Below are 25,245 nucleotides of genomic sequence, written 5' to 3' on the forward strand. Positions count from 1 at the left end.
CTCTCCCATTCCGTCAATTGCCTTTTAGTTTTGCTGATTGTTTCCTTTGCCACGCAGAAGCTTTTTATGTTGATGAGGTCCCAACAGTCCATTTTTGCTTTTGTTTCCCTTGCTCCTGAAGATGTGTTGAGTAAGAAGTTGCTGTGGCCGAGGTCAAAGAGATTGTTGCCTGTTTTCTCTTCTAAGATTTTGATGGCTTCCGGTCTTCTGTTTAGGTCTTTCATCCATTTTGAGTTGAAATAGCCACTTAAGAAAGTGGTCCAGGTTCATTCTCCTGCATGTTGCTGTCTAGTTTTCCCAATACCATTTGATGAAGACACTTTTTTTCACTTGGATATTCTTTCCTGCTTTGTCAAAGATTAGTTGGCTATATGTTTGTGGGTCCATTTCTGGATTCTTTATTCTGTTCCATTGATATATGGGTTAGTTTTTGTGCCAGTACCGTACTATCTTGATGATTATGGCTTTGTAATGCATCTTGAAGTCCAGAATTGTGATACCTCCAGCTTTGGTTTTCTTTTGCAGGACTGCCTTGGTTATTCGGGGGATTTTTTTTTTTTTTCCTTTTTAAATCATCACTGGTATATCAATCTTAAGATTTTTCTCTATATCTGTTAGTTTGGTGTATTTTCAAGTAATGGGGAAATGCTTTAAACTAATGCAAACATAGATAATGTGGAATGTTAAATCCACTTGACCTTTTAAAATAAACCATAATCTTGTGGCTTGGTGGTGGGTTTTACCTCCAGTGGTAGGAATTCATTCACCTGTGTTGTTGCAGTGGGGGAGCTGGTGTGGGGGAGGGGGTGGGTGGTGGTGTGGCCGGGCAGAGATGGGGAGAGTGTGTGTGGGGTGTGTTGTGTATATGCGTGTTGGTTCCATTCCATTTTGGTTTGGAAAGCACTGATGGTAGAAAATGTGTAAGGGCTTTCTAGTTAGCTGGATTTCTAATTCCACTTCCTACACTTACCCTCCTGTGACCCTACGCATGTTATTTTACTTTTCTTAGTCTTGGGTGTCCCTATAGATGAAGAGCTGGTAATACACAGGCAGGGTAGATCCAGGCTTTGTGGGGGTTGAAGCTTGTGTAATATCAGGAACTTTTTTTTTTTTTAAGTAACTCAGAGTTACAAGCAGATGCACACAGCCTTGATAGTCAAGTTAAATCGGAAGCCTCTGAAATTTAATGTCATTAGTTTTCTTAACTCCTCCTCTGTTTACAGAGGTGTTTTGAGAATTGGGATAACACATGTAAGACATTTCAGAGGATGCATGATTTCTAGGTAGTAGCATTTAAGAGTTTATCACTGTCATGACAAAAAAAAGTCCATTTGAACATAAAAGCCAGACTCCTGGAATAGGAGGAGGCTCACATTTTGAGAAACAGTTTTGAGAATATGTTGACTTCAGGGGCACTTGGATGGCTCAGTCAGTTAAGCGTCTGAGTTCAGATTAGGTCATGATCTCACGGTTCGTGAGTTTAGGTCCCATGTCGGGCTCTGTGCTAACAGCTCAGAGTTGGCTTTAGATCTCTGTCCCCCTGTCTCTCCCCCTATCCTGCTTGTGTTCTTTTTCTCTCTTAAAAATAAATAAACATTAAAAAAGAATACACTTATTCTACATTTTGCCTGTTCAAATGAAGTAGATAAAAGTAGATACTGACTTTAGATTTTGTCTTTTAAGTTTTGGTTTTCAGTGACATTTTCATTATCCATTCTCAGTGCTCCTAATGTAAATGCTGTTACAGTAAAAGGTCATGTCTCAGTTTAAAAGTACCTGCCTAGGGCGCCTGGGTGGCTCAAATCAGTTAAGCGTCAGACTTTGGTTCAGGTCACGATCTTGCCTTTCCTGAGTGAGTTCAAGCCCCGCGTCAGACTCTGTGGTGACAGCTCAGAGCCTGGAGCCTGTGTCCGATTCTGTGTCTCCCTCTCTCTCTCTCTGCCCCTCCCCCGCTAGCACTCTGTCTCTCTCTCCTTCAGAAATAAACATTTAAAAAAATTAAAAAATAAAAGTACCTGCCTGGTGTCCATAACTAGAACTTAAAGTAGATTGCAACCATTAGGGCTGTGGGAATCACAGAGTTGTTTCTTCCCCTCTCTTCCCTTTATTGACTTAAAAAAAATTTGTCGTAGAGCAGTTTTAGGTTTACACAAAAACCACACAGTGAGTACCTTGAATTCCCCTATCTTCTTTTCCCTGCACACAGTTGCTCCTGGTAGTAACTTCTGGGTTAGTGTGGTGCATCTGCTGCCTCTGGTGAACTCAATTTCCTAGTTTACATTAGGGATCTCTGTGTGTTGCACAATTTGTGTGGGTTTTGACAAATGCATAATGTTATGTCTCTACCATAACAGTTTCACTGCCCGAAAACCTCCTTGCTACACTTAATCATTCCTTTCTCTCCTCCTGAGCCACTGGTAGGTCACCACTGATTTTTCTGCTGTTTCTGTAGACTTTTCCAGAATACCATACAGTTGGATTATACAGTATGTAGCCTTTTCAGATAGGCTACTTTCAATTTTTTTAAATGTTTATTTCTGAAGGGTGGGGGGGTGGGGGAAGAGAGAGAGAGGGAGAGAGATATGAACGGGGGAGGGGCAGAGAGAGGGGGAGACACAGTCTAAAGCAGGCTCCAGGCTCTGAGCTATCAGCACAGAGCCCGATATGAGACTTGAACCCACAAACCATGAGATCATGACCTGAGCTGAAGTCTGACGCAGATACTCCTCAGATTGGCTACTTTCTAGTAATATGAGTTTAAGTTTCCTTTGTATCTTTTTGTGGCTTGATATTTCATTTCTTTTTAGAACTGAATAATATTCCGTTGTCTGAATTTACCATAGATTATTTCATTTACTTACTAAAGGACATGTTGGCTGCTTCTAAGTTTTGGCAATTATTTTGTTGTTGTTGTTTTCTGTTTTATTGTTTATTTTTGAGAGAAAGAGACAGAGCACGAGCAGGGAAGGGACAGAGAGAGAGGGAAACACAGAATCTGAAGCAGGCTCCAGGCTTTGAGCTGTCAGCACAGAGCCCTACGCGAGGCTTGAATTCACAAACCTCAAGATCGTGACCTGAGCCGAAGTCAGCCGCTTAACTGACTGAGCCACCCAGGTGCCTCAAAGTTTTGGCGATTATGAATAAAGCTGGTGTAAACTTCCATGTGCAGATTTTGTGGGGATATTTTTAACGCATTTGGATAAATACCAAGGAGCAGGTTTATTGGATCATATGATTAGGCTATGTTTAGCTTTGTAAGAAACTTCCAAACTGTCATCCAAAGTGGCTGGGTTACGTTTGCATTTCCATAAACAACGAAGGAGAGAGTCCCTCTTGTTCTGTGTTTTTGTTAAGATGTCAGTTCTTCCTAACTTGATCTGTAGATTCAACATAACTCCAATCAAGATCCCAACAAGTTAATTTTGTGGATATTGGTGAAGTGATTCTAAAGTTTATTTGGAGAGGAAAAAGGTCCAGAATAGCTAACAGGGTACTGAAGAACGTAGTTGGAGGACTGATAGTACCTGACATTGAGAGTTCGTAACAAGTCTGTAGTTTTCAAGACAATGTGGTATTGGTGAAAGAATAGACAGTAGATCAATGGAATAGAATAGGGAAACCCAGAAATAGACCAATGCAAGTATGGTCAATCAGCGTTTGACAAAAAAGCAAAAGACAACTCAGCGGATAAAGCAGAGTCTTTTCAACAGACGGTGTTGGAATGACTGGGCATCCACATGTTAAAAAAAAAGTCTAGACATGTACTTTTCACAGATTGACTCAAAATGGATCATAAGCTTAATGGAAAACACAGAACTTAAAATTTCCAGAATATAACATGCAATAAAATGTAGGTGACCTTGGGTATGGCGGTGACTTTTTAGATAGAATACCAAAAGCATGATCTGTTAAAGGAAAATGTGACAAGCTAGATTTCATCAATTAAAACCTGCTCTGGGAAAGATACTGTTAGGAGAGAATGCAAGCCACAGACCAGGAGAAAATATTGGTAGAGCTCCTATCTGATAAAGGACTTCTATTTAAAATATACCATGAATTCTTAAAATGCATTCATAAGAAAATAAAAAATCCAGTTTAAAAATCAGACAGTCTGACACGTCATCAGAGAAGATACATAGATGGCAAGTAATCGTATGGAAAGATGCGCAGCGTCATCGGCCATTAGGGAATGAAAGTAGAATGAGACGCCCCTGTGCCCCTATTGCAGTGACCCAGGTCCAGGCACTGGAAACATGTACACGGACTTGGCTCAGCCTCACACAGAGAAGGGCCCACTGTGTCAGCAGCAGTGGTGTTGAGTCTCTGTCTCTGTCGCCCTGTGCCTTGCTAAAGACACTGACTTTTTGTTTGAAGTTCATCTAATTATATTCATTGCCCGATTGCCTGAAATGGTAAGAATGGAATGCGGCTTTTCTTGACTTGTGTTATTTAATCTTCAAGATGAGGACTTTTATCTTATCCCCCCCCTCCCCCAATACATAGGAGACTTCCTGTGATCAGAGTGAAGGTTCTTGCTCTTCTGAAGAAGAGGAGTGGAGGAGTGACAGGAGGAGTCAGAGTGACAGCGAAAGTTCAAGGTACTTGCTACTGCTTTAAAAAATTTTTGGTTTGGGGCGCCTGGGTGGCTCAGTCGGTTAAGCATCCTACTTTAGCTCAGGTCACGATCTCGCAGTCTGTGAGTTCGAGCCCCGCGTCGGGCTCTGGGCGGATGGCTCGGAGCCTGGAGCCTGCTTCCGATTCTGTGTCTCCCTCTCTCTCTGCCCCTCCCCTGTTCATGCTCTGTCTCTCTCTGTCTCAAAAATAAATGTTAAAAAAAAAAAAAAAATTTTTTTTTGTTTTAAGTAGGCTCCACACCCAGCGTGGGGCTTGAACTCACGACCCCAGGATCAGGAGTCACACACAGCAACCCCTCTGTAGGCTGGGGCACCCCTCCAGGTGCTTGCTTTTCATTGTTTTCATCTGCTCAGCAGCCTAGTCCTAGGCTTGGATGGACCAGTCTGTGAAGGGCAGTTGAGTTTCTCGTACAATTAAAAGGAGAAGAAAACTGGGAGCGCCTGGGTGGCTCAGTTGGTTGAGCATCTGACTCTGGCTCAGGTCACAATGTCATGGTTCATGAGTTCAAGCCCCATGTCAGGCTCACTGCTGTCCTTGCAGAGCCTGCTTGGGATCCTTTGTACCCGCCTCCTCCTTTCTCCTCCCCTGCTTGTGCTCTCTCTCTGTCTCTTTAAAAAAAACAAAAAAAAATTAAGAAGAGAACTGGATTAACAGCTGTGTGTACAGAAAGTTTTTTGGGTATGTTTGACTGTACACATTTGAGCCCACAGTGTACAATGTAGTCTTGGGCTGTAGTCATAAAGAGCAGTATCGAGAATGTATGTGGTAAGACCATCATTCTATTTACTGTCAGTTATTGCATGTGTGGATCCCTCTAGTTTTGGGATCCAGATTTCATGGGACCCAGATGTTAACATCTGTTCCTCCTTTTGGTAAATAAAATGTCAAGTTCACCTTGGCAGATGCTCGTGCCAGAAACCTGGACATCTTTCTCTCTTCACAGCATAGCCATCACCAGGTCTAGAAAAGCGTCCCTTCCAAATAGGACTCAATCTTATTTCTGTTCCTATGGATGCTGTGCCGGTCTAGACCACCATACAATACTCCCTTTTTCGTGTCGTGACTTTTTTTATTGTTATGATTGAGGGGCTGGAGTGATTTTTAGAACCCTTGTCTATTTTTTTTATAAATTTAATTGTGAAATATGAAATATACATAACAGAATTTACTATCTTAACCATTTTTAACTGTATATTTCAGTAACATTAAGTACATTCATACTGTTGTGCACCCAGTCTCCAGAACTCGTTGCAAAATTGAGAGTGTGTACACATTAAACAGGGATTCTCCGCTTCCCGCCCCTCCCCTGGCAACCTCTGTTCTGCTTTCTAGCTCTGTCATCATTGTCTTTTAATTCAGCTTCTCTTGAATTTTATTCTACAAAGCAGGTGCTCTTAACAATTTTTCTAAATAGCTCTTTTTAAATAAACTGCTCTTGGAAATGTGCGTGTGAGCATGTGTTTTATTGAGCCTGAGAGGTGTGTGGTTGGCCAGTGGTGGTCTCAGTGGAGCCCTTTGTCCTGCTTTCTTTCCTGCATTTGCTGAAGCTGGTGGTGGCAGGGGCTCATTTTCTAGATCTTGTTTCCTTTTTGACTCTGTTGCTGCTCTGGACTGGGCCGGGACCACTTCCTCTCTTGGATCTTTCGTCCTGTTAAGGAAAGTCCCCCTCTTGGCAAGGAACTTTGACCACTTCCAGCTTTCTATCTGCTGTGGCTACACTTTCCTTGGTATTCTCAGTGTGTTCACTAATGGTTTTTCATTCCAGTTAGAATTTTAGTCTATTCCCGAGTCACCTTTCACTTGGGGGAGGGGGGCCTACTCTTACAGTTCTGCATGACCTCTACTGTTTCCATAATTACATTCCCATCTTCTGAAAGGGGAATTGTTGGTGGGCTCTAAATGTTGTCTTCCATGAGGTTTCCTCTATATTATACTTAAAAAATTCCTCAGGCTTACATCCTTTCCTAATTTCCAGTGTCTCTGTCTCTTCCTCATGATCTCTGGTCATTTCAGTATTTGCTGATGGTGAAGGCAGATTGTTCAAGTTGAATCTTCCCAGGATCCTTCCTTCCCTCCTCTTCATCTCTTAAGATTATGTGATTAAATTGCCATTAGGGCTTAGATTCTGGTTCCCTACAACATATACTGCTTTTCTTTCCTAGTGACTCGTCATCTAGATACTCTGACTGGACAGCTGATGCAGGCATCAATTTGCAGCCTCCTTTACGAACGTCATCACGTCGACGAGTTACCCGCTTTTGCAGTAGTTCAGAGGATGAAATGTCTACTGAGAATTTATCTCCTCCAAAAAGGAGACGAAAGAGAAAGAAAGAAAATAAGCCTAAAAAAGAGGTAAGAGAAGTATATCTTTAAAACATCTATTTACGTTTTCTATCAAGTGTTTCTGTCCATATTTAGAAATTAAAAGTCTTAGGGAGATTGGAGATTTTATATACTATTGACACTGTTAAGTCTTCAAGACTCAAATGTAAAATGCAAATTTATATTTGGAAAAGCTACTTTCTTCTGGAGGCTTCTCTATCGAATCTGCCCCAAATTGGCGGTGGCACCGGCTCCTTCCTCAGTCTGACACGATAAGCGGGAGGGAGTTCTGTTTTGCTCAGAATCCCACAACTCTTTATTTTCTGCTGTTAATTTCAACACCAGAACTATACTTCAGGGCATTTTAGGGCACTTTCTTCTTGTTTCCTCTGTCATTGCCTTGTTTCCCAGTTACATCTGCCACGTTCTCTTTCATTTGGCACGTTCACAAGCAGGAGTACTTGTGATGTTCCTATTTCTTATCATATGTTCAGTGTTCATGTCGTGCAAGTAACAGTCATTATTTAAAGATGCCACGTCTTTGTATTCCTCACGTATTGCTGTGTCACAGACCATCCTGAATCTTAGCTCCTTACAGCAACAAACATGTATTCCTGTTTGGGGGTCAAGAATCTGGGGGCTGAAAAGCTAGGTGAGTTTTGGTTCCCAAGGTCACAGTTATCACACTGGTTGGAGCTACAGCTGTCTGAACGTATAACTGGAGCTGGCTGATCTTCTTTGAACCCTATTCAGTTGGGGAGTTGGCTGTAGACCCAGCTACTCACCACATGGGCCCCTTTAAAGAGCTGCTTGGGCATCTGTATGACATGGTGGCCGACATTCCCTAGGTTAGGTGATCCAGAGGTGTCAGCAGGGGTAAGCCTTAATGCCTGTGACAGCTTTGTCTTAGAAGCCTCTTGTCACTTCTGTCTTACTCTGCTTGAGTGGAGCGGTTGTGGGCTGCACCTGTGGAAGAGATGAGGAAGATCAAAGAGTTTGTTGGCACATTTTAAAGTCACCTGTCTTAAAACCTCAAATCAAGAGGAGTCTCCCTGTGATGAGTAGTCCACGGTGAAATTCAGAATGGTCTCGGCAGAGCAGGCTGGCTGTCGAAGAGGATTTAGGTTGGAAAGGAGCCCCCTTCCATAGGATGTCAAGTGTTATGAAGAGTCTATTAGAAATCCGGGAGAGGCTAGATGAGTGCCGGGGGAACCTGCACTGCTTTCACCAGTGGCCCACAATGTACACGCCCCCGTGTGTGTGAAGGAACCAAATACGTATGCCGTTTAAAAACTGATCGTTAGGCGATGTGCCCATTCTCATTTGACATAGCATTTCTCACTTGGTGAAGTTTCTTTTGTTTGTCAATCAAACCACGCCCTCATGCCCTTTCTGTTGTACTGGACTTTGTTCTCATCCCCTTGGCAGAGCTTGCGGAGGATGACTCCGGTGGAGCTTGCAAATATGGAACATTTATATGAATTTCACCCTCCCGTGTGGATAACGGACACCACACTTCGAAAGTCTCCTTTTGTTCCTCAGATGGGCGATGAGGTGAGAGTAGTAAAATTTAGAAATGGGAATATGGACCACAAGATAGTATTTTACCCTTAGGTTTTAATTTATTTTTAAATGTATACTTTTTGTAGGTAATCTATTTTCGACAGGGTCACGAAGCTTATATTGAGGCTGTCAGAAGAAATAACATTTATGAACTGAACCCTAATAAGGAGCCATGGAGAAAAATGGATCTTAGGGTAAGATGATCATATTATTAAGCCATTAAATGTCTCGCACTGTATAGTTAAATTATTTATAAATCCATTAAAAATAAACCTTCTGGAGGTATATTTCATTACTGTCTTTTTGACTGCCTACTTAAAAACATTTCTGCTGTTACCTTCCTAAGCCTTAGGATCCAGCAGAAAGACGTGTTTGTCAGTGGATGGTCTTCATGTATTGCTGACTGGCGTATAAAATTATAACTGTGTTCGTCACTCAGGAAGGCAGCTTGGTAGTATATATCATTAATGTTAAAATGTGTGTATCTGGGACATATATTCAAAAGAAGTGGCAGCTTTTCAAAAGAGGAAATACAAATTGGAAAAGAAGTTGAACCGCGTGCACAATAGACTAGTCTATTGGAAAAGCTTTAGCTCCCCTATACTTAACCAGTTAAATAAAAAAAAAAATTTTTTTTTAAGCAGTGAAAGAAAAAAACCCCACATTTTAGCAAGTAGCAAAGATTTTGGTTTGTTACCAGTTACTCACATTGGTGACAGGACAGGGTATATGAAACAGCCCGGGCTTTGTAGAGGCTATCTTGGCGATTGGAATTGAAACTGGAAAATATTCAGATGTTTTAAATCCATGACTTTATTTGCGGTGATTTAGGAAACAACTGGAAGTGCATGTGAATTTATGAGCAAGACAATTCCATATCCCTGTTTATAAAAACAAAAATTAGAAAAAGTCCATGTATCCTACAGTACTGAATGGATCAAGTCATGGTACCTTTTGCAGAGTTGACTATGGTATGAAGCCCACTGTGTAATTGAGGCTTTTAAAACACTTGAGTGAATGACTGTTAAATTTTTATAATTTATTACTAAGAGAAAAAATGGGATGTGAAATGTTGTTTGTGGTTATGGTAATAAAAACGTGCAGACATGTAGTCAACCAGAATAAATACATCAAAATGTCAATGGTGATTATGTATGGAATAGCATTGCCGTTGATTTTTTTTTAATTCTTTGTATTTTGTATGTTTTTGATACTTTCAATAACTATTAGAAGGTAAAAACAACTATCTTAGCAAAGATAGCCGTTTTTTTCTTCTTCTTCTTCTTTAAGTTTATTTATTGATTTTGAGAGAGGGAGAGAGAGAGAAGCCCAAGCAGGCTCTCTGCTGTCAGCGCAGATCCCGATGTGGGGCTCAATCCCACGAACAGTGAGATCATGAGTAGGAGTTGGACATTTAAGGGACCGAGCCACCCAGGCACTCCCAAAGATAGCTGTTCTTAACTCTCCTTCAACTTAGTGGCTCTCCGTCTTGAATTTGGCTTACCATATGCTCTGATTTATTTAGGTCTGTTTCACTTATCACTGAGTTGATCCTCATTATTCACAGATTCCATATTTGTCATTTTGCCTACTAGCTGCATGTTATTTGTAACCCCAAATCGATGCTCAGGGTGCTTTCTGGTCATTTGCAAACACACACACAGTGGCAAAAAATTTGATTTCCCTGACCGGCCTGTTACCTCCTGAGGTCGAGCGAGGTGATACCTTCTTGTTTGAGCTCTCACATCATAAATAAGTGTCCTTCTCACGATCTGTTGAATGCAACATAAGTAACTTTAGTGTTTTTATGCTTTTTGTTGGTGACTTACTGTTTAACATAGCCCCCGAGTGTGATGCTTTAAAGTGCTCTGCTCTGTTACTCAGTACAAGAAGGTGATGATGTGCTTTCTGGAGAGAACACCTGTGTTAGATAAACGTTGTCTAGGCATGAGTGAGAAGTCCTTTTGGCTGTTGAGTTCAGTGCTAATGAATCAACAGCATCTTCAATGAGATGTCTTTACACAGAGACACACATAAAACAAGATGACGTATCTCTAGGAAGAGAACAGAGCCAGAAAGAAATTCAGATTATTCACAGTAATTGTCTTTAGATATTGTGCTGATCAGTGACTCTTAAATGTTCCTTCTTAACACTTTGTGGTATGTTTTCTAAAGTGAGTATATTCCTTATGTTTGAAACAGTATTAAATGTCTATCCTGAAAAAGATGTGAAGATTAATTTTAGCAAAAATGATTTAATCACTGTTAACTTGGAAACCTGACTTACAAGTTGACTTAATGTGGCAATATGTGGAGATTTATAGTCTTGGGAAATTGCTTTATTTTAACCATTTTAAACATTGCATTCTTTAAAAAATATCTGTTAAAGGATCAAGAGTTGGTCAAAATAGTTGGAATACGATACGAGGTTGGGCCCCCTACGCTCTGTTGCCTCAAACTAGCATTTATAGATCCTGCAACTGGAAAACTTTTGGACAAATCTTTCTCTATTAGGTATGTGTTACTCTTTTTTTTTATGGAATTGTTTAAATTTAGATGTTTCCTCTTGCTGATCAGCATGTCCCTCATAACTGCGGGGTAAATAGTGGAGCACTGTGGACAGCCTAAGGCGGGAGTTGAGGTGCTCATAGCTGGGAGTAAAAGTAGTATGCTGTAGCAACAATTAGGCATTGATTGGCATGTTTATACCTTTTTCCATGCCACTAATGTGTGGAGAACTCTGGCCTGTAGGGGAATTTGTGTCTGTCTTTGTTTTTGAGAAAATGTTAGAATAAATGATTTGCTAAATGTGTGCTGTCCATTATGGTGGCCCTTAGCCACATGCGGCTCTTGAGCTCTTGAAATGTGGCCGATTTCAATGGAGTGTGATGTACACACTGGATTTTGAAGACTTGGTGTGAAGAAAAAGTATGTAAGGTATCTCGTGATTTTGTATTGATAACATGGTGAAACCGTGTTTAGGGTACATGGGATAAATTAATTTTACTAGTTTCTCTACTTTTTTTAATAAGGCTAGTCAGAAAAAAATTAGAAATGCAGCTCCCATCCTGTTTCTTTTGGACATTGTTGCTTTAGACTGTAACCTGCTGCTCAGGGAGTTTAATAATCTTTTATTTCTGTTTAGATACCATGATATGCCGGATGTCATTGACTTTCTTGTACTGCGTCAATTTTATGATGAAGCAAGACAGAGGAATTGGCAGTCTTGTAAGTCTGTTCTTACTGAGTTTCATATACCGTTAGAAAATGATCTCTCCGTTTATTGGCCTATTTTTTTGTTGTGGTGCTGCTTGTTACGGTGGATGCAAACATTTGAATTCTGGAAAGAAATAGAAGTGCCTGGAAAGTATTTTTTGCTTTACTGCTTCTTCATAAGGACTGTTAGCCAAGCAGCATTTCTTGTGGGGATTATTTCTTACGCGTTGACTGTATGTTAGGGGTGAACTTTTATATCCTTTCACATGTCCACAGTCTGCATTTTTTTCTATCTTTACTGTGACTGGTATAATTCACAAAGTTATCTTATGATCTAAAACAATCAGGAAATTGAAAAATAATGCAAATTACTTCTAATCTGCATTGTAAATAATGCAGCCACTTAGGAGAGTTCATTCGCCTTTGAGCAGTTTTGGTCTCTTATTAGGAATAGTAAGTTTTAGGCTCTGTCGTCTAGTGTACACGTTTGTAAATGATGTTAAGGCCTCATTAATTTTCCTAGTTGTTGCTGCTTTTTTCTAAAGTACTACAAATAGGTAAATTTTCGACAAATTCCCTGAGTCATCCCTATTTGAAATGAAAGGTTGTTGGAGAACGTGGCTGTTCTTAGTGGACTCTTTTTAACGGTAATACCCACACAAATAGTCAGGACTGTTTTGGGACTAAAGGAAGTTTTTCTTGAAGAAAAACATCTAGCCATACACAGAAACAACCAAGACCAAACTCCAGTCATCTGGAATGTGCCGGAGTTAAGGTCGATAGCCAAATCCTGAAGAACTTCAAAGTTTCGCATCTGTTCTGTTTATCCAACACCCATGACGTCTAAGTTGGAAGCTCTCATTTTGTTCCGCCCACATGTGCATCCAGAAATTGCTTTAAACTCCCGTTCTCTGTAGCTGAGCTCTAGAGGTGGATTCCCACTTGCCTCTTGAAATTTAGTGCCTTTGTTTTATTTTTGTGATTGGGAAATTAATGTACCAGATCTTTTAATTAATTCAATTTTGCCCCCCCCCCATGAAATCTGACCGATTCTCTCGAAGTTTGAGCAGTGTTAGTAAAGGAAGTTGCTTAATCCTGATTTTATTGCGTGAAGAACTTTACTAAGCATGTTTATTCTACTCTTGAATAGGCAAAATCAGGTGTTTTTTTTTTTTAATTCTTAAGGAAAAGCCAGGTTTTACCTTCAGAAAAGTGATTTCTTAAGGCTCCTTTTAATTTAAAGTGTTATCTTACAGTGAAAAATACTTTTATCTAAATTGAAAGTATCTTCTAGTTTTGTTTTTGAATTTTTTTTTTAAAGTTTATGTTTGAGGGGCACCTGGGTGGCTCAGTTGGTTAAGTGTCTGACTTCGGCTCAGGTCATGATCCTGGGGTCCGTGAGTTCGAGCCCCGCGTCATGCTCTGTGCTGACAGCTCAGAGCCTGCAGCCTGTTTCAGATTCTGTGTCTCCCTCTCTCTGACCCTCCCTCGTTCATGCTCTCTCTCTGTCTCAAAAATAAATAAACGGTAAAAAAAAATTTTTTAAGTTTATGTTTGAAAGAGAGAGAGAGCGAGGGGAGGGGCAGAGAGAGAGAGGGAGAGGGAGGATCCCAAGCAGGCTTCATGCTGTTCACGCAGAGCCCAACGCGGGGCTCCACCTCACAAACTGCGGGATCATGACCTGAGCCGAGATCAAGCGTCCCACCCAGGTGTTCCTCTTCTAGTTTTAGATAAATAGGGAAGGAAAGTATTATAAAGTTGGTTCTTGGTATCAAAAACTGGCTTCTTTTTTTTTTTTTTTAAGTTTATCTATTTGTTTTGAGAGAGAGAGAGAGCAAGTGGGAGAGGAGCTGAGATAGAGGAAGAATCTTAAGCAGGTTCCACGCTCAGCATGGAGCCAGACGTGGGGCTCGATCCCGCAGCCCTGGGATCATGACCTGAGCTGAAATCAAGAGTCTGACTGAGCACCCAGGCGTCCTGGGTTTCTAGTGACTTTGAAAAATGTAAAATGTACATAAAAGTCATGTTTATGTGAATTTAAAAATATTTTAAGAACCTCAAAACATGCAGCTCCAGTAGTGATACTGCTGTTGTTTTCAGTTTTAGAGAATTCCGTGGAAGCATACTTTGTTAGTACTCTTTGTGGGTATTTTATTACGTAAATATTCTCTTTCTGAGGAGTGAAATACAGCTTTAATTTTGATGGATACCATTTCTGTCAAACCTTCCTTGAAAGCAGAATTGCTAATCTACCAAGGAATTGTTAGTGGTGGCTAAGCAACTTTTTTTGTTACTGGTTTTGTTTTGAGAAAGGTGGAATGGATGGAAGGGAAGAGGTGGGGTTATGACAGCAGTCTGTGTTCCTTTTGTAACGTGAAACCGAGCTCACCTACAGTGTGTTCCTCTAGAAGGGATGCCGTTGTAGGGTACACAGACGATTACTGGAGTCAGTTGGAGCATTCTGTACAGTTACCTTGGTTTGTGGATGGAGCCCTCCTAAGATCTACTTCCTGCTTCTATATATCCTCCTGAGATACAGGGATATGTGGGTGTTTAATTCTTTTTTTTATTAAAAATTTTTTTTTAATGTTTATTTTATTTTTGAGAGAGAGAGAGAGCGAGCGAGCAGAGGAGGGTCAGAGAGAGAGGGAGACACAGAATCCAAAGCAGTCTCCAGGCTCTGAGCTGTCAGCACAGAGCCCCACGAGGGGCTTGTTGAACTCACAAACTGTGAGATCATGACCTGAGCCGACGTTGGACGCTTAACTGACTGAGCCACCCAGGCGCCCTTAATTCTTTTAAGTAATAAAGTATGTAAGCATATCCTAGGGTATATCTAGAACTGATTTCTAATGTGAAGTCTTAAGAATTAAAATTCTGTTTTATGTGGAAATATTTATATAGGGAGAGCTTTAGAATAATCACGGATTCTAGTCATACTTTTATAATATGTTTTATTCAGGAAGTACATGTTTCAGAGGTATTTAATATACTTATTAAGCAAGTATATTTTGGTCATATACATCGTTGTAGAAGATTATTGAGTTTTGTTAAGCTTTGTTCTTTGTTCCATGTTGTAAAATGTGGTCGAACCTATTTTGGGGAAATGTTTGGATCCAGTAAACAACAGAATCCAGTCAGAAGCATGTTAGTCTGTTGCACTGTATGGTTATACACCGTCAGTAAATTACTCAGTGTGACATTGTATCTTTTTACATTTATTGCTGAAGATTGCTGGAAAGTGGGGAAGGATGGCTGATTTTAAGATAAAAAAAGTAATTTCTTTTTTTATCTGTATCATGGTATTTTATAAATTAAAAATGTGTCTCAGACTTGGTCATCTTTTATAGGTGATAGGTTCCGTTCTATCATTGATGATGCTTGGTGGTTTGGAACAGTGCTAAGTCAAGAGCCATATCAGCCGCAGTACCCTGATAGTCATTTCCAGTGCTACATCGTTAGGTCTGTATGCAGTTGAAATGAATTCTCTACAGACATTCGTTCATTGTGGTGGGTGGTTTTATGAATAATATGTTTCAGGTGAAAGACCATGATTTAGTCTGTCATTGAGTCCTGTCCGTCATCCCCATGCAGTGTCTCTCGCATGCCCTGGCTGCTTCCCGTTCACCAGAACCCCCTCGGGACAGGTTCTGCTTGCCTCCCTGGTCCCATTTCTGTAGCCTCCTAATAGTTCTTAGTTGAGGAGCACATATTACGTCATTTCCCACATATTACGTCATTTCCCCTGTTCAAGGAAATCGTTGCTGCTTTTCCATCGGCTGTGGAATAAAGTCACATTCTGAAGTGTGGCATTCAAGGCTTCACAGGGTTGTTGAGTTTTTTCCACCTACCCTGGGTACAAGCCACACAGGACTTCTGACTTTGTCTTTGAACATTTTTAATGCTTTCTTTTTCTCATAATGTATTCTCCTAAAAAAAATCTTACGGTTAATATTTAAACTTTCATTGCTACAATAAGGTTTTCACATCTTATTTTTGTTTACTCTTTTGTGGATACCTAGTTATTAGCCACAAGTTGTTTTTATGAGAGGCTAACTGGACTTTTGGTTTTTTAATAGGTGGGACAATACTGAAATTGAAAAACTTAGCCCATGGGACATGGAACCAATTCCTGATAATGGTATATGATTTTTTTTTTTTAAGTTTTAGCAGAAACTTTAAAAAAAATTTTTTTAAACATTTATTTTTGAGAGACAGAGGGAGAGGGAGGGCCAGAGAGAGGGAGAGAATCCCAAGCAGGCTCCACGCTGTGAGCGCAGAACCTGATGCAGAACTCAGACTCATGAACCATGAGATCATGATCTGATTCGAAATCAAGAGTCGGATATTTAACCGACTGAGTTACCCAGGAGCCCCATGGTATATCATTTTTAAATAATGAAAATATTTTACCTGTTTTCAGTAACTGTGAGCTTTACTAACCCCCCCACAGAATTAATATGAATCTGGCTGATTAATTCTTATCCTAGGCTTCAAGTTTGATGCTGACTGCATTTTAGTAGCCCATTATCATTTCTTACATAATCCTGGCTAGTCGTTTTGTAGCATTTCTCTCCGTTTGGGCTTGTTTCATATTTACTCATTATCCAGGGTTTGCATTTCTGGTGCTAGTGTTGGAGACGTGGTATATGGTCCTCAGTGCATCATATCATGAGGCACATGATGTCCATTTGTCCTATTACTGGGGGTGTTAACTTTCATCATGTGACTTAGGTGGTGTCCCAGGTTTCTCCACTATAAAACCGCTGCTTTTTCCTTTGTAGTGTCTGGTTTAGGAGTTTTGACAACTTAAGTATAATATATATTTGGTTAATTATTTTTCTTTCTTGTTCTTTGGAATGGAATTTATAGTTGACCCACCTGAAGAGTTAGGAGCTAGTATTTCTGTCACTTCCGATGAGCTAGAGAAATTACTCTACAAACCTCAAGATGGTGAATGGGGCCAGAAATCAAGAGATGAAGAATGTGAACGAATTATTAGTGGTATAGACCAACTTTTGAATCTTGGTAAGTTTTTAGTGTGGAATGTTTCATGTTCAAGTTTTTCTTTCCTCAAAGGTATTTTTTCTTTTTAATGTTTATTTAATTTTGAGAGACAGAGAGTAGGAGTGGGGGAGGAGCAGAGAGAGAGGGAGACATAGAATCCGAAGCAGGCTCCAGTCTCCATGCTCTGAGTGGTCAGCACAGAGCCTGACGTGGGTCTCGAACCCAGGGACCATGAGATCATGACCTGAGCCGAAGTCAGCCACTCAATCGACCGAGCCACCCAGGCGCCCCTCCACAAAAGTATTTTAAAAGCGCAGCAAACTTTGGTGGCATTCTTCACTACAGTTTCTACTTGCTCCTTTTTGTTTGGGCCTGCATTGTTAAACGTGGCTCTATTTTTGAGGAATTTGCAGAGAAATAATCTCCTGTGGGTAATGAATTTATCGATGAAAATGTTTTGTGTCTGCCTTCACAGACATAGCAGCGGCTTTCGCGGGGCCAGTTGATCTGTGTACGTACCCGAAGTATTGCACCGTAGTAGCTTATCCAACCGACCTCTACACGATTCGAATGAGGCTCGTTAATCGATTCTACAGGTTAGTAGAAACCTCCTTTCACAATAGTTTGAAAAGGTGTTTGGTCATCCTGAGTGGAGTGAATGGAAGTGGTGGTTGATCGTGATAGTGGTGGAGTGGGGGTTGATGCACGCTATTTTCTGTTTCACTCTCTTTCATTATAGTGATCTTGTGGTCTTCTGTGGTAAGACACCGTTCGATGTTGGAGAGGTGTCGGATTAAAAAAAATTCCACGTGCTCATTACAAATTATGTTAAGTAGTTAGACATCATATTTATTTGCATGTTATCCCTATTTAGCAGCTTGATTTTAAAAATAAAGTTGAATTTTAAAAATTGGCCTTTGAAAGATTGATTCCCCAGAGTCATCAGCTTTTTATCTTTGGCTTCTAGAGCACTGATAACTATAAAATTTCCTATTCTCAGTGATTTTTAAATTTTTTTAAAAAAATTATTTACTTATTTATTTATTGCTTATTTATTTCTGAGCGAGAGAGAGAGACAGAGAGCTTGTGGGGAAGGGGCTGAGAGAGAAGGAGACATAGAATCCAGGGAGACGCAGGCTCCAGGCTCCGAGCTGTCAGCACAGAGCCCGATGGGCTCGAACTCATGAACTGTGAGATCATGCCCTGAGCGGAAGTCGGACGCTTTACCGACTGAGCTACCCAGGTGCCCTGATTCTCAGTGATTTTTTTAAATTTTAAGTAATTGATAGTATTTTATTTGTTACAATTCATCTACTTTGAGAAATAACCATTTCAAAAAACTGACTTCTTACATTGATGGTGTACTTTATCTCTGTAGCCAGACATGGGAATGTGCATTTGTTCAGAAACCACTTTGCCAGGTTACTCTCTTAGGATTGATGATATTTAACACCTTTTCTTCTTTGAGTCTCAGTAGCTTCCGTTGTGCCTGTAGACACTGTGAAAGGGAGGGTTGCTCCAGGTTGCTCTGGATGTGATGAAGTGAACTGTTAAGATTTTTGGTCTTTAATTGTATTCTCTGTGGTTTAGCTTCCAGTATAATTGCTTATGGTTATGATCAGGTTGAGAGCATTAGAAGGTTATTCATTGTAACTTTGCACTTAGGATTTAATATGTTAATACATGCTGGCTTAACGTGCTGGGATTTTTTTTTTTTTTTTTAACAACCTGGTTTCAGTGTTTTTGTTTTCTGAGCTCTAAATTGCCTACTTTTTTGTTTTGAAGGAGGCTATCTGCATTAGTTTGGGAAGTCAGATACATAGAACATAATGCCAGGACATTTAATGAGCCTGAAAGTGTAATTGCAAGATCAGCTAAGAAGATAACTGACCAACTTTTAAAATTTATCAAGTAAGTTACCTCCTATTATAGATGTGGAAAGTGGCTTTGCATATCTGTACCTCTTGCAGCCATCTAGTTCTTAATTTTTGCTCTCTGAATTACACCCTTTTATTAATATGCTATGTTACATAACATTTCTGTACATATTTATTGTGATTATTACTTTTAGTAAAGGCATGAAAAATAGAACAATCCAATGTTTTCTGCTTTTTAAAATTGAAATAATTTTATACTACAGAAGTTGCCCTATATATACCCCTCACCGGGTTTCCCTTAGTCATTTTTCATGACTGTGGTGTCCTCATGAAACATGAAGAAATTACCCTTGGTATAACACTAATGGCTGCACACGCTTGCTTGCATTGGGAGATCATTTAGGAGGAGGACGGAAAGTGGGATCTGAGTTTTAACATCATCTGTTCTGATGAACGTTGTCTGTCACTTTGGACAAATTGCTCAGCCTGTTTCCTTTGAAATTAATGAATTGTGCTGTGTGATCTTAATGCCTTTTTACCATAGCCATAAAAATTGTTTGAAAGAATTATGTAGTAGAGAAGATAATTTATAAACTGTGCCATCATTTTTACTATGTGGCTACAAACTGGGAAGTAACTGGTTCTGGCCTATCTTGCTTTGCTGGGTTGAATCCACTTCTTGCCTGGATGACCTGGACTTGTTTCCTCTTCCCCAGGACTTTCATTTTTTTCTACTTCAGGAAAATCACATACCCATTTTCATCTTCTTCATGCCTAGATAGTCCTACTTCAGCATTCTTTCTTCTGTGTGTACAGGGAAGTTAAGATCTAATTTGCTTTAATTTCTGCTTCTCCCTTCTATTTTGTCTCAAGTCAATCCATGTTCCTGGTACTTACTGTACGAATATGCCTAGTGATGTGTAGGAACACTCATCTTCATATTCATCCAGTTGAGGCCATAATTGGATTATTTCTGGATTGCCAGCTTAATTTTTATACATACTTAGCTGGGGAAACAAAAACTTACTTTCCATATTCTAAGATGGTCAGTTGTTTCTGCAGAGGGTAGATTCAAAAACTGGATATTCCTTTGCTTGAAATTAGGTATGCATACTTGGGGAACTGTTTATATCTTAACCTGTAGTTTGAATCTTTGACATCAGACACGACAACTGCATACTCTTAAACATGTGAAAAATTGCTTTTTAGGAATCAAGACTGTACACATATCTCAGAACTTTCTAACACTTCCGAAAATGATGAGCAAAATGCCGAGGATTTGGTAATGAAGTTTGTCAATTTTATAATGATTTCTGTTCGTTTCAAATGGTGATTTAAAAATATTGAGCGAAGTAGAAAAATAACAATTCTTGCTATATTCCAATGAACTATGAAACTATTTTGATAAAAAAATATATATTTTTTGTTTTTTCAATATATGAAATTTATTGTCAAATTGGTTTCCATACAACACCCAGTGCTCATCCCAAAAGGTGCCCTCCTCAATACCCATCACCTCCCCCCCCCCCCCCCCAACCGCCCATCAACCCTCAGTTTGTTCTCAGTTTTTAAGAGTCTCTTATGCTTTGGCTCTCTCCCACTCTAACCTCTTTTTTTTTTTTCCTTCCCTTCCCCCATGGGTTTCTGTTAAGTTTCTCAGGATCCACATAAGAGTGAAAACATATGGTATCTGTCTTTCTCTGTATGGCTTACTTCACTTAGCATAACACTCTCCAGTTCCACCCATGTTGTTACAAAGGGCCATATTTCATTCTTTCTCATTGCCACATAGTACTCCATTGTGTGCATAAACCACAATTTCTTTATCCATTCATCAGTTGATGGACATTTAGGCTCTTTCCATAATTTGGCTATTGTTGAGAGTGCTGCTATAAACCTTGGGGTCCAAGTGCCCCTATGCATCAGCACTCTTGTATCCCTTGGGTAAATTCCTAGCTGTGCTGTTGCTGGGTCATAGGGTAGGTCTATTTTTAATTTTTTGAGGAACCTCCACACTGTTTTCCAGAGTGGCTGTACCAGTTTGCATTCCCACCAACAGTGCAAGAGGGTTCCCGTTTGATAAAAATATATTTTTAATTATCCAGATATTCAGTGAAGTAATTTGTTTTAACCAATAATTGATACCAAATAAACAGCATATGTCTGCGTGAATAACATAGCTGAGGAATGTGTCCTCTACTTTTGCAATTTCTAAGAATTGGATTTAGTTGTAATTACAAATTAATGAACTTGACCATGCTCACAGTACCCACAAGTTCTTCACTCAAGGTGGTATCAAAGTTCAAGGCAAATATCAGTGATGCTGGGTAATTTCACTTCATACAGAATCGAGCAGGAAGTTACAGGAGTTCTGTATAGTGTCAATTTCTACACAGACCCTTATTGCGATTCACTGATTCTCTTGGTAATTTCTATCGGAATAAAAATGGCCATGCAAATATTTGATTTAGGGAATAAGAAAATGTGTGGAGTATGAAATTCAGAACAGTAGGAAATGGTTTCTTGGGTTTTATGGATAGAGATGAAACACACATTGGAAGTTGCTGATGCATGTCCTATTTAGGTCCTGCACAAAGCACCTTTTTATAGCTATCTATAGGAATTAGTTTTCCTAGGGAGTGTAGAGGGTTATTAAGAATGGTTGGTTTATGGGAGTCTGGGTGCCACAAAGACCTGATAGGGTCTGCCTTTTGAGATTTTTGTGAACTAGTTAAAATCCTTGTAAGACCTAATGTGTTTGATACGCTTTTAGGTTATTACGTTTCAGATGAGAATATTAACACTTACGGTGCTCTGATTTTTGTTCGTAGGATGATAGTGACGTTCCTAAAACATCTTCTGGAAGAAGGAGAGTAAGTTAATCTGTTCGACTGACCTTTGTTGTTTGCTTATTCTGTATTTTGAAAGCAGCCTCAGATTTCAGGTGTTACTCTGAAAAGTTACTTTGATATGGGTATTGAGCATTTGTTAAAAGAAATGGGAAATCACTGAGAGGCGGGTAGTCAGGGAAGGTTTAGTGGAAGAGTTGGGACTTGAACTTTGTTTTCAGAATGAGCTGGAGGAGAAAGAGGACGTGCACAAAATAAGGAGCACTTGGGACCCATGTCACAAAGTAGGCACATGTAGCATGCCACTAGGCTAGTGGTAGAGCACTGGCCTGCCCAGTGTAGGGACTGAGTGTTGGGGTGAGCAGGGGGGCTGTGTCTGGCTGTGACGTTGGGAGTGGATGATGGTGATCTTGAAAACCAAGGATTTCATTTAAATTTAAAGGAGAGACTCCATTTCACCACCATAATAGATGCAGAGATTTTGAAGGATAACAGAATCGGTACTAAAGGAAGTGAGGAACCTGTTGCAAGAACTAGAGTGTAAGGCGGAGCCTCGTCAGGGACTGTGCTTGTGTGCAGTGGGAAGGCTGGTAGAGGAGGAGCCCTTGTAGGGGAATGTTCACTAGGGTTTGGTGAATAACCCTTTTTTTTAAATGACACCTGTTGGAAAGATGGAGTTAAGGAGAATGACGTATGGATGTAATGAGTTTTTAGATACTGGGTTTGGTTGTAAGTTTTAGATACTAAGTTTGAATTGTGGTGTCACCAGCAGCTCTTGTGGTTATAATGTAATATATTAATTAAAGGAAAGGTTATTAAATTTTTTTAAATGTTTATTTTGAGAGACAGAGACAGTATAAGTGGGGAAGGGGCAGAGAGAGAGAGAGAGAGAGAGAGAGAGAGAGAGACACTCCCAAGCAGGCTCCGCACTGTCAACGCAGAGCATGACATGGGGCTCGAACCCACAAACCGTGAGATCATGACTTGAGCCAAAACCAAGAATCGGACATTTAAACAGACTGAGTCACTGAGGCATCCCTAAGGAAAGGTTATTAATTTAAAAATGCTTAACATTTTATTTTTAATTTTTTTTTTAATGTTTATTTTTGAGAGAGAGCATGAGCGGGGGAGGGGGAGAGAGAAAGGGAGACAGAGGAGCTGAAGCTGTGCTGCCAGCAGAGTCCAGTGTCAGGTTCAAACTCATGAACTGTAAGGTCACAACCTGAGCCGAAGTCAGACTGTCAACTGAGTGAGCCAGCCAGGCGCCCCTAAAATGCTTAACATTTTAAATTTTGTCCAAATACTGCTTAAATTTAAGCTTTTTATCATACTAATTTTCCTAATATGCTTGCCCCAAATAACATTGAGAAGTTAGACTTGAAGAATTGTCATCTGATTGTCATTTTCGTATAATTTCTTATTTGGGGGGAAAATAATTTCATTTTTAAACAAAATCCCAGGCGTTTAGTATCTGTATAGTATTTGCTTGCTGTGGCCGCCATAGCAAATCACAAATCTAGTGGCTTAAACAATAAAAAAAAAAAAAAATAATAAGGTCTTCTAGGTCTGTAGATTAGAAGTCAGACATGGGTCTCAATGGAGCTAAAATCAGGGTGGTGGCATAGCTGTGTTCCTTTCTGGAAGCCCTAGGGTAGAATCCTTCTCCTTGTTATTTTTTAGCTTCTAGAGAGTCTTGTCCCCTCATCTTTTATCTTCAAGCCAGCAGCTTGAAGTCTCGAAGTCTCTCACTTTTAAAAGGACCTTTGTGGGGCGCCTGGGTGGTTCAGTCAGTTTAAGCGTCTGACTCTTGGTTTCGGCTTAGGTCATGTTCTTGTGGCTTCGTGGGTTCGAGCCCCACATTGGGCTCTGTGCTGACAGTGCGGAGTCTGCTTGGGCTTCTCTCTCTCCCTCTCTCTCTGCCCCTTCCCTTCTTGTCCTGTCTCTGTCTCTCAAATAAACTTAAAAAAATTTTTTTTTTTAAATCACCTTTGTGATCACATTGGGCCCATCTTGATAATCCAGGACAGTCTTCCCATCTCAGGATTCAAACCGGTGGTCAGATCTGCCATGGATAGTGACAGCCATAAGTTCTTAAATTAGGATGCAGGTATCCTTGGGGCCATTCTTTAGCCTACCACTTCGTCTAATGTGAGTCTTCACTTTCTGTGAAAACGTGTTCTAAACTTGGGAGATAAGTGGTAGAATGAAAAATGTTTTCAGAGTAATGGATGTGACGTTACTGACCTTTACAGAAAAGTGGATTTCTTCTAAGTAGATAGAAAATAAAAGTAGCCACATTGTTATAGTACACAAGGCCACAGCTCATGTGCATTTTTACCACCGCACTATACCAGACCGCAGTGTGACATTTCCAAGACTGAAAAAGCTTATACTATTGTGAATGTATTTTTAGGTCCGTGATTGGAAAAAAACGAGCATCAAAGCCACCAACTATGTTGAAAATAACTGGAAGAAACAGTGTAAGGAACTAGTGAACTTAATTTTTCAGTGTGAAGATTCTGAACCATTTAGACAACCTGTTGATTTGGTTGAATATCCAGTAAGTTTTGCCATTGTTTGAATGTTTGGGCCTTCTCGTTTTGTATAGAGATTGGGGTGGAGGTGTTTAAATTAAACTTTAACGAGTAAGATGTCTGAGCTTCATGTTAACTTTGTCTCTCACTACTAAGGCAGCTGTGGAAGAGTTGTATTACACAGTTTTTCTTGAATTTTCTAGACCCCTCGTAACTTTGGCTAAGACTTTATCACTGCTACATCTTAATGGGAGGATCCTACATGTTTATCTGTTTTCTTAGTAGGCTCAGCCCCAGGAAAACTATAAATTGGATAAAAGCTCTGTATTCATTCCCCAAATATGAGAATGGAAAATGACCTTTAAAAAAAAGATTACAAAGCACAGATTTACTGTAAAAGCTTAGAAATTACATTAAGAGTATAAAGAAGGAAATGAAAACCATTTAATATCCTACCAGATATATCATTTTGGTATATTTCTTATTTTTTCTGTATGTCTGAGCCTCTTTTTTAAAAATTATTGATGATTCTTAAGGTCCTTCTAACCTTTTTCTTTTCTCTCATTTTGAATGTTTTGGAGATCTGATGCTCGTAACATTTCTAAAAGTAGGAATCAAATCTTTGAACTAATTCTTGTTTTTAAAACCTAGGACTACCGAGATATTATAGATACTCCAATGGATTTTGGAACAGTAAGGGAAACTTTAGAAGCAGGAAATTATGACAGCCCTTTGGAATTTTGCAAAGACATCCGGTTGATATTTAGCAATGCAAAAGCATATACACCAAACAAAAGATCAAAGGTAATTTTAAAAGTGGTTCTCAATGAAAAGAGTGCGTGGTCTGTGTTGATGATCATTTTCCACTTACTGGTACGTGTTGGAACATTAAGGATGAGTGAGGAGGGCGAGAACACTGGTAAGGCTAGAGCTCTGTCTCTCTCCCCTCACCACAGTTAATGCTTACTTTTCCTAATGTCGTGGAAACAAATGGGAATTGGAGGCAATGAGGCCACCAATGAGAAATGAACAAATTTGAACTTGATACATAGGATGGGAAAAATCTGTTTTTATACATGTAGGAATCTTGAAGAGTGGACTTGAAATTTAATGATAGATTCTGGAAGATAATTAAAAGTAAGAAAAGGAAAATCGGAAGTGGGGGTAAGACTCCTGAGAGCATAGTAATATTTCCAACCCAAAGAGGAGACACATGAGCCATCTGATTATTGGAGAACACAG

The 25,245-nt window shown here is 39.8% G+C and overlaps 1 protein-coding gene across 1 annotated transcript in view; it reads left to right on the forward strand.

Moving 5' to 3' along the window:
* Positions 1–25,245, forward strand: part of BRWD1 (bromodomain and WD repeat domain containing 1) — a 130,192-nt gene that overhangs the window by 75,190 nt on the left and 29,757 nt on the right. Inside the window, exons 22-36 of the mRNA XM_027041600.2 lie at positions 4,504–4,598; positions 6,798–6,987; positions 8,386–8,511; positions 8,607–8,714; positions 10,910–11,034; positions 11,666–11,748; positions 15,087–15,198; positions 15,816–15,877; positions 16,609–16,764; positions 17,219–17,339; positions 18,529–18,654; positions 19,830–19,902; positions 21,452–21,493; positions 23,883–24,029; positions 24,655–24,807. Coding sequence (XP_026897401.1) covers positions 4,504–4,598; positions 6,798–6,987; positions 8,386–8,511; positions 8,607–8,714; positions 10,910–11,034; positions 11,666–11,748; positions 15,087–15,198; positions 15,816–15,877; positions 16,609–16,764; positions 17,219–17,339; positions 18,529–18,654; positions 19,830–19,902; positions 21,452–21,493; positions 23,883–24,029; positions 24,655–24,807 — 1,719 coding nt within the window. The remainder of the gene's footprint in view (positions 1–4,503; positions 4,599–6,797; positions 6,988–8,385; positions 8,512–8,606; positions 8,715–10,909; positions 11,035–11,665; positions 11,749–15,086; positions 15,199–15,815; positions 15,878–16,608; positions 16,765–17,218; positions 17,340–18,528; positions 18,655–19,829; positions 19,903–21,451; positions 21,494–23,882; positions 24,030–24,654; positions 24,808–25,245) is intronic.

Source organism: Acinonyx jubatus, chromosome C2 (genome assembly GCF_027475565.1).
Source record: "Acinonyx jubatus isolate Ajub_Pintada_27869175 chromosome C2, VMU_Ajub_asm_v1.0, whole genome shotgun sequence".
NCBI classification, from domain to species: domain Eukaryota; kingdom Metazoa; phylum Chordata; class Mammalia; order Carnivora; family Felidae; genus Acinonyx; species Acinonyx jubatus.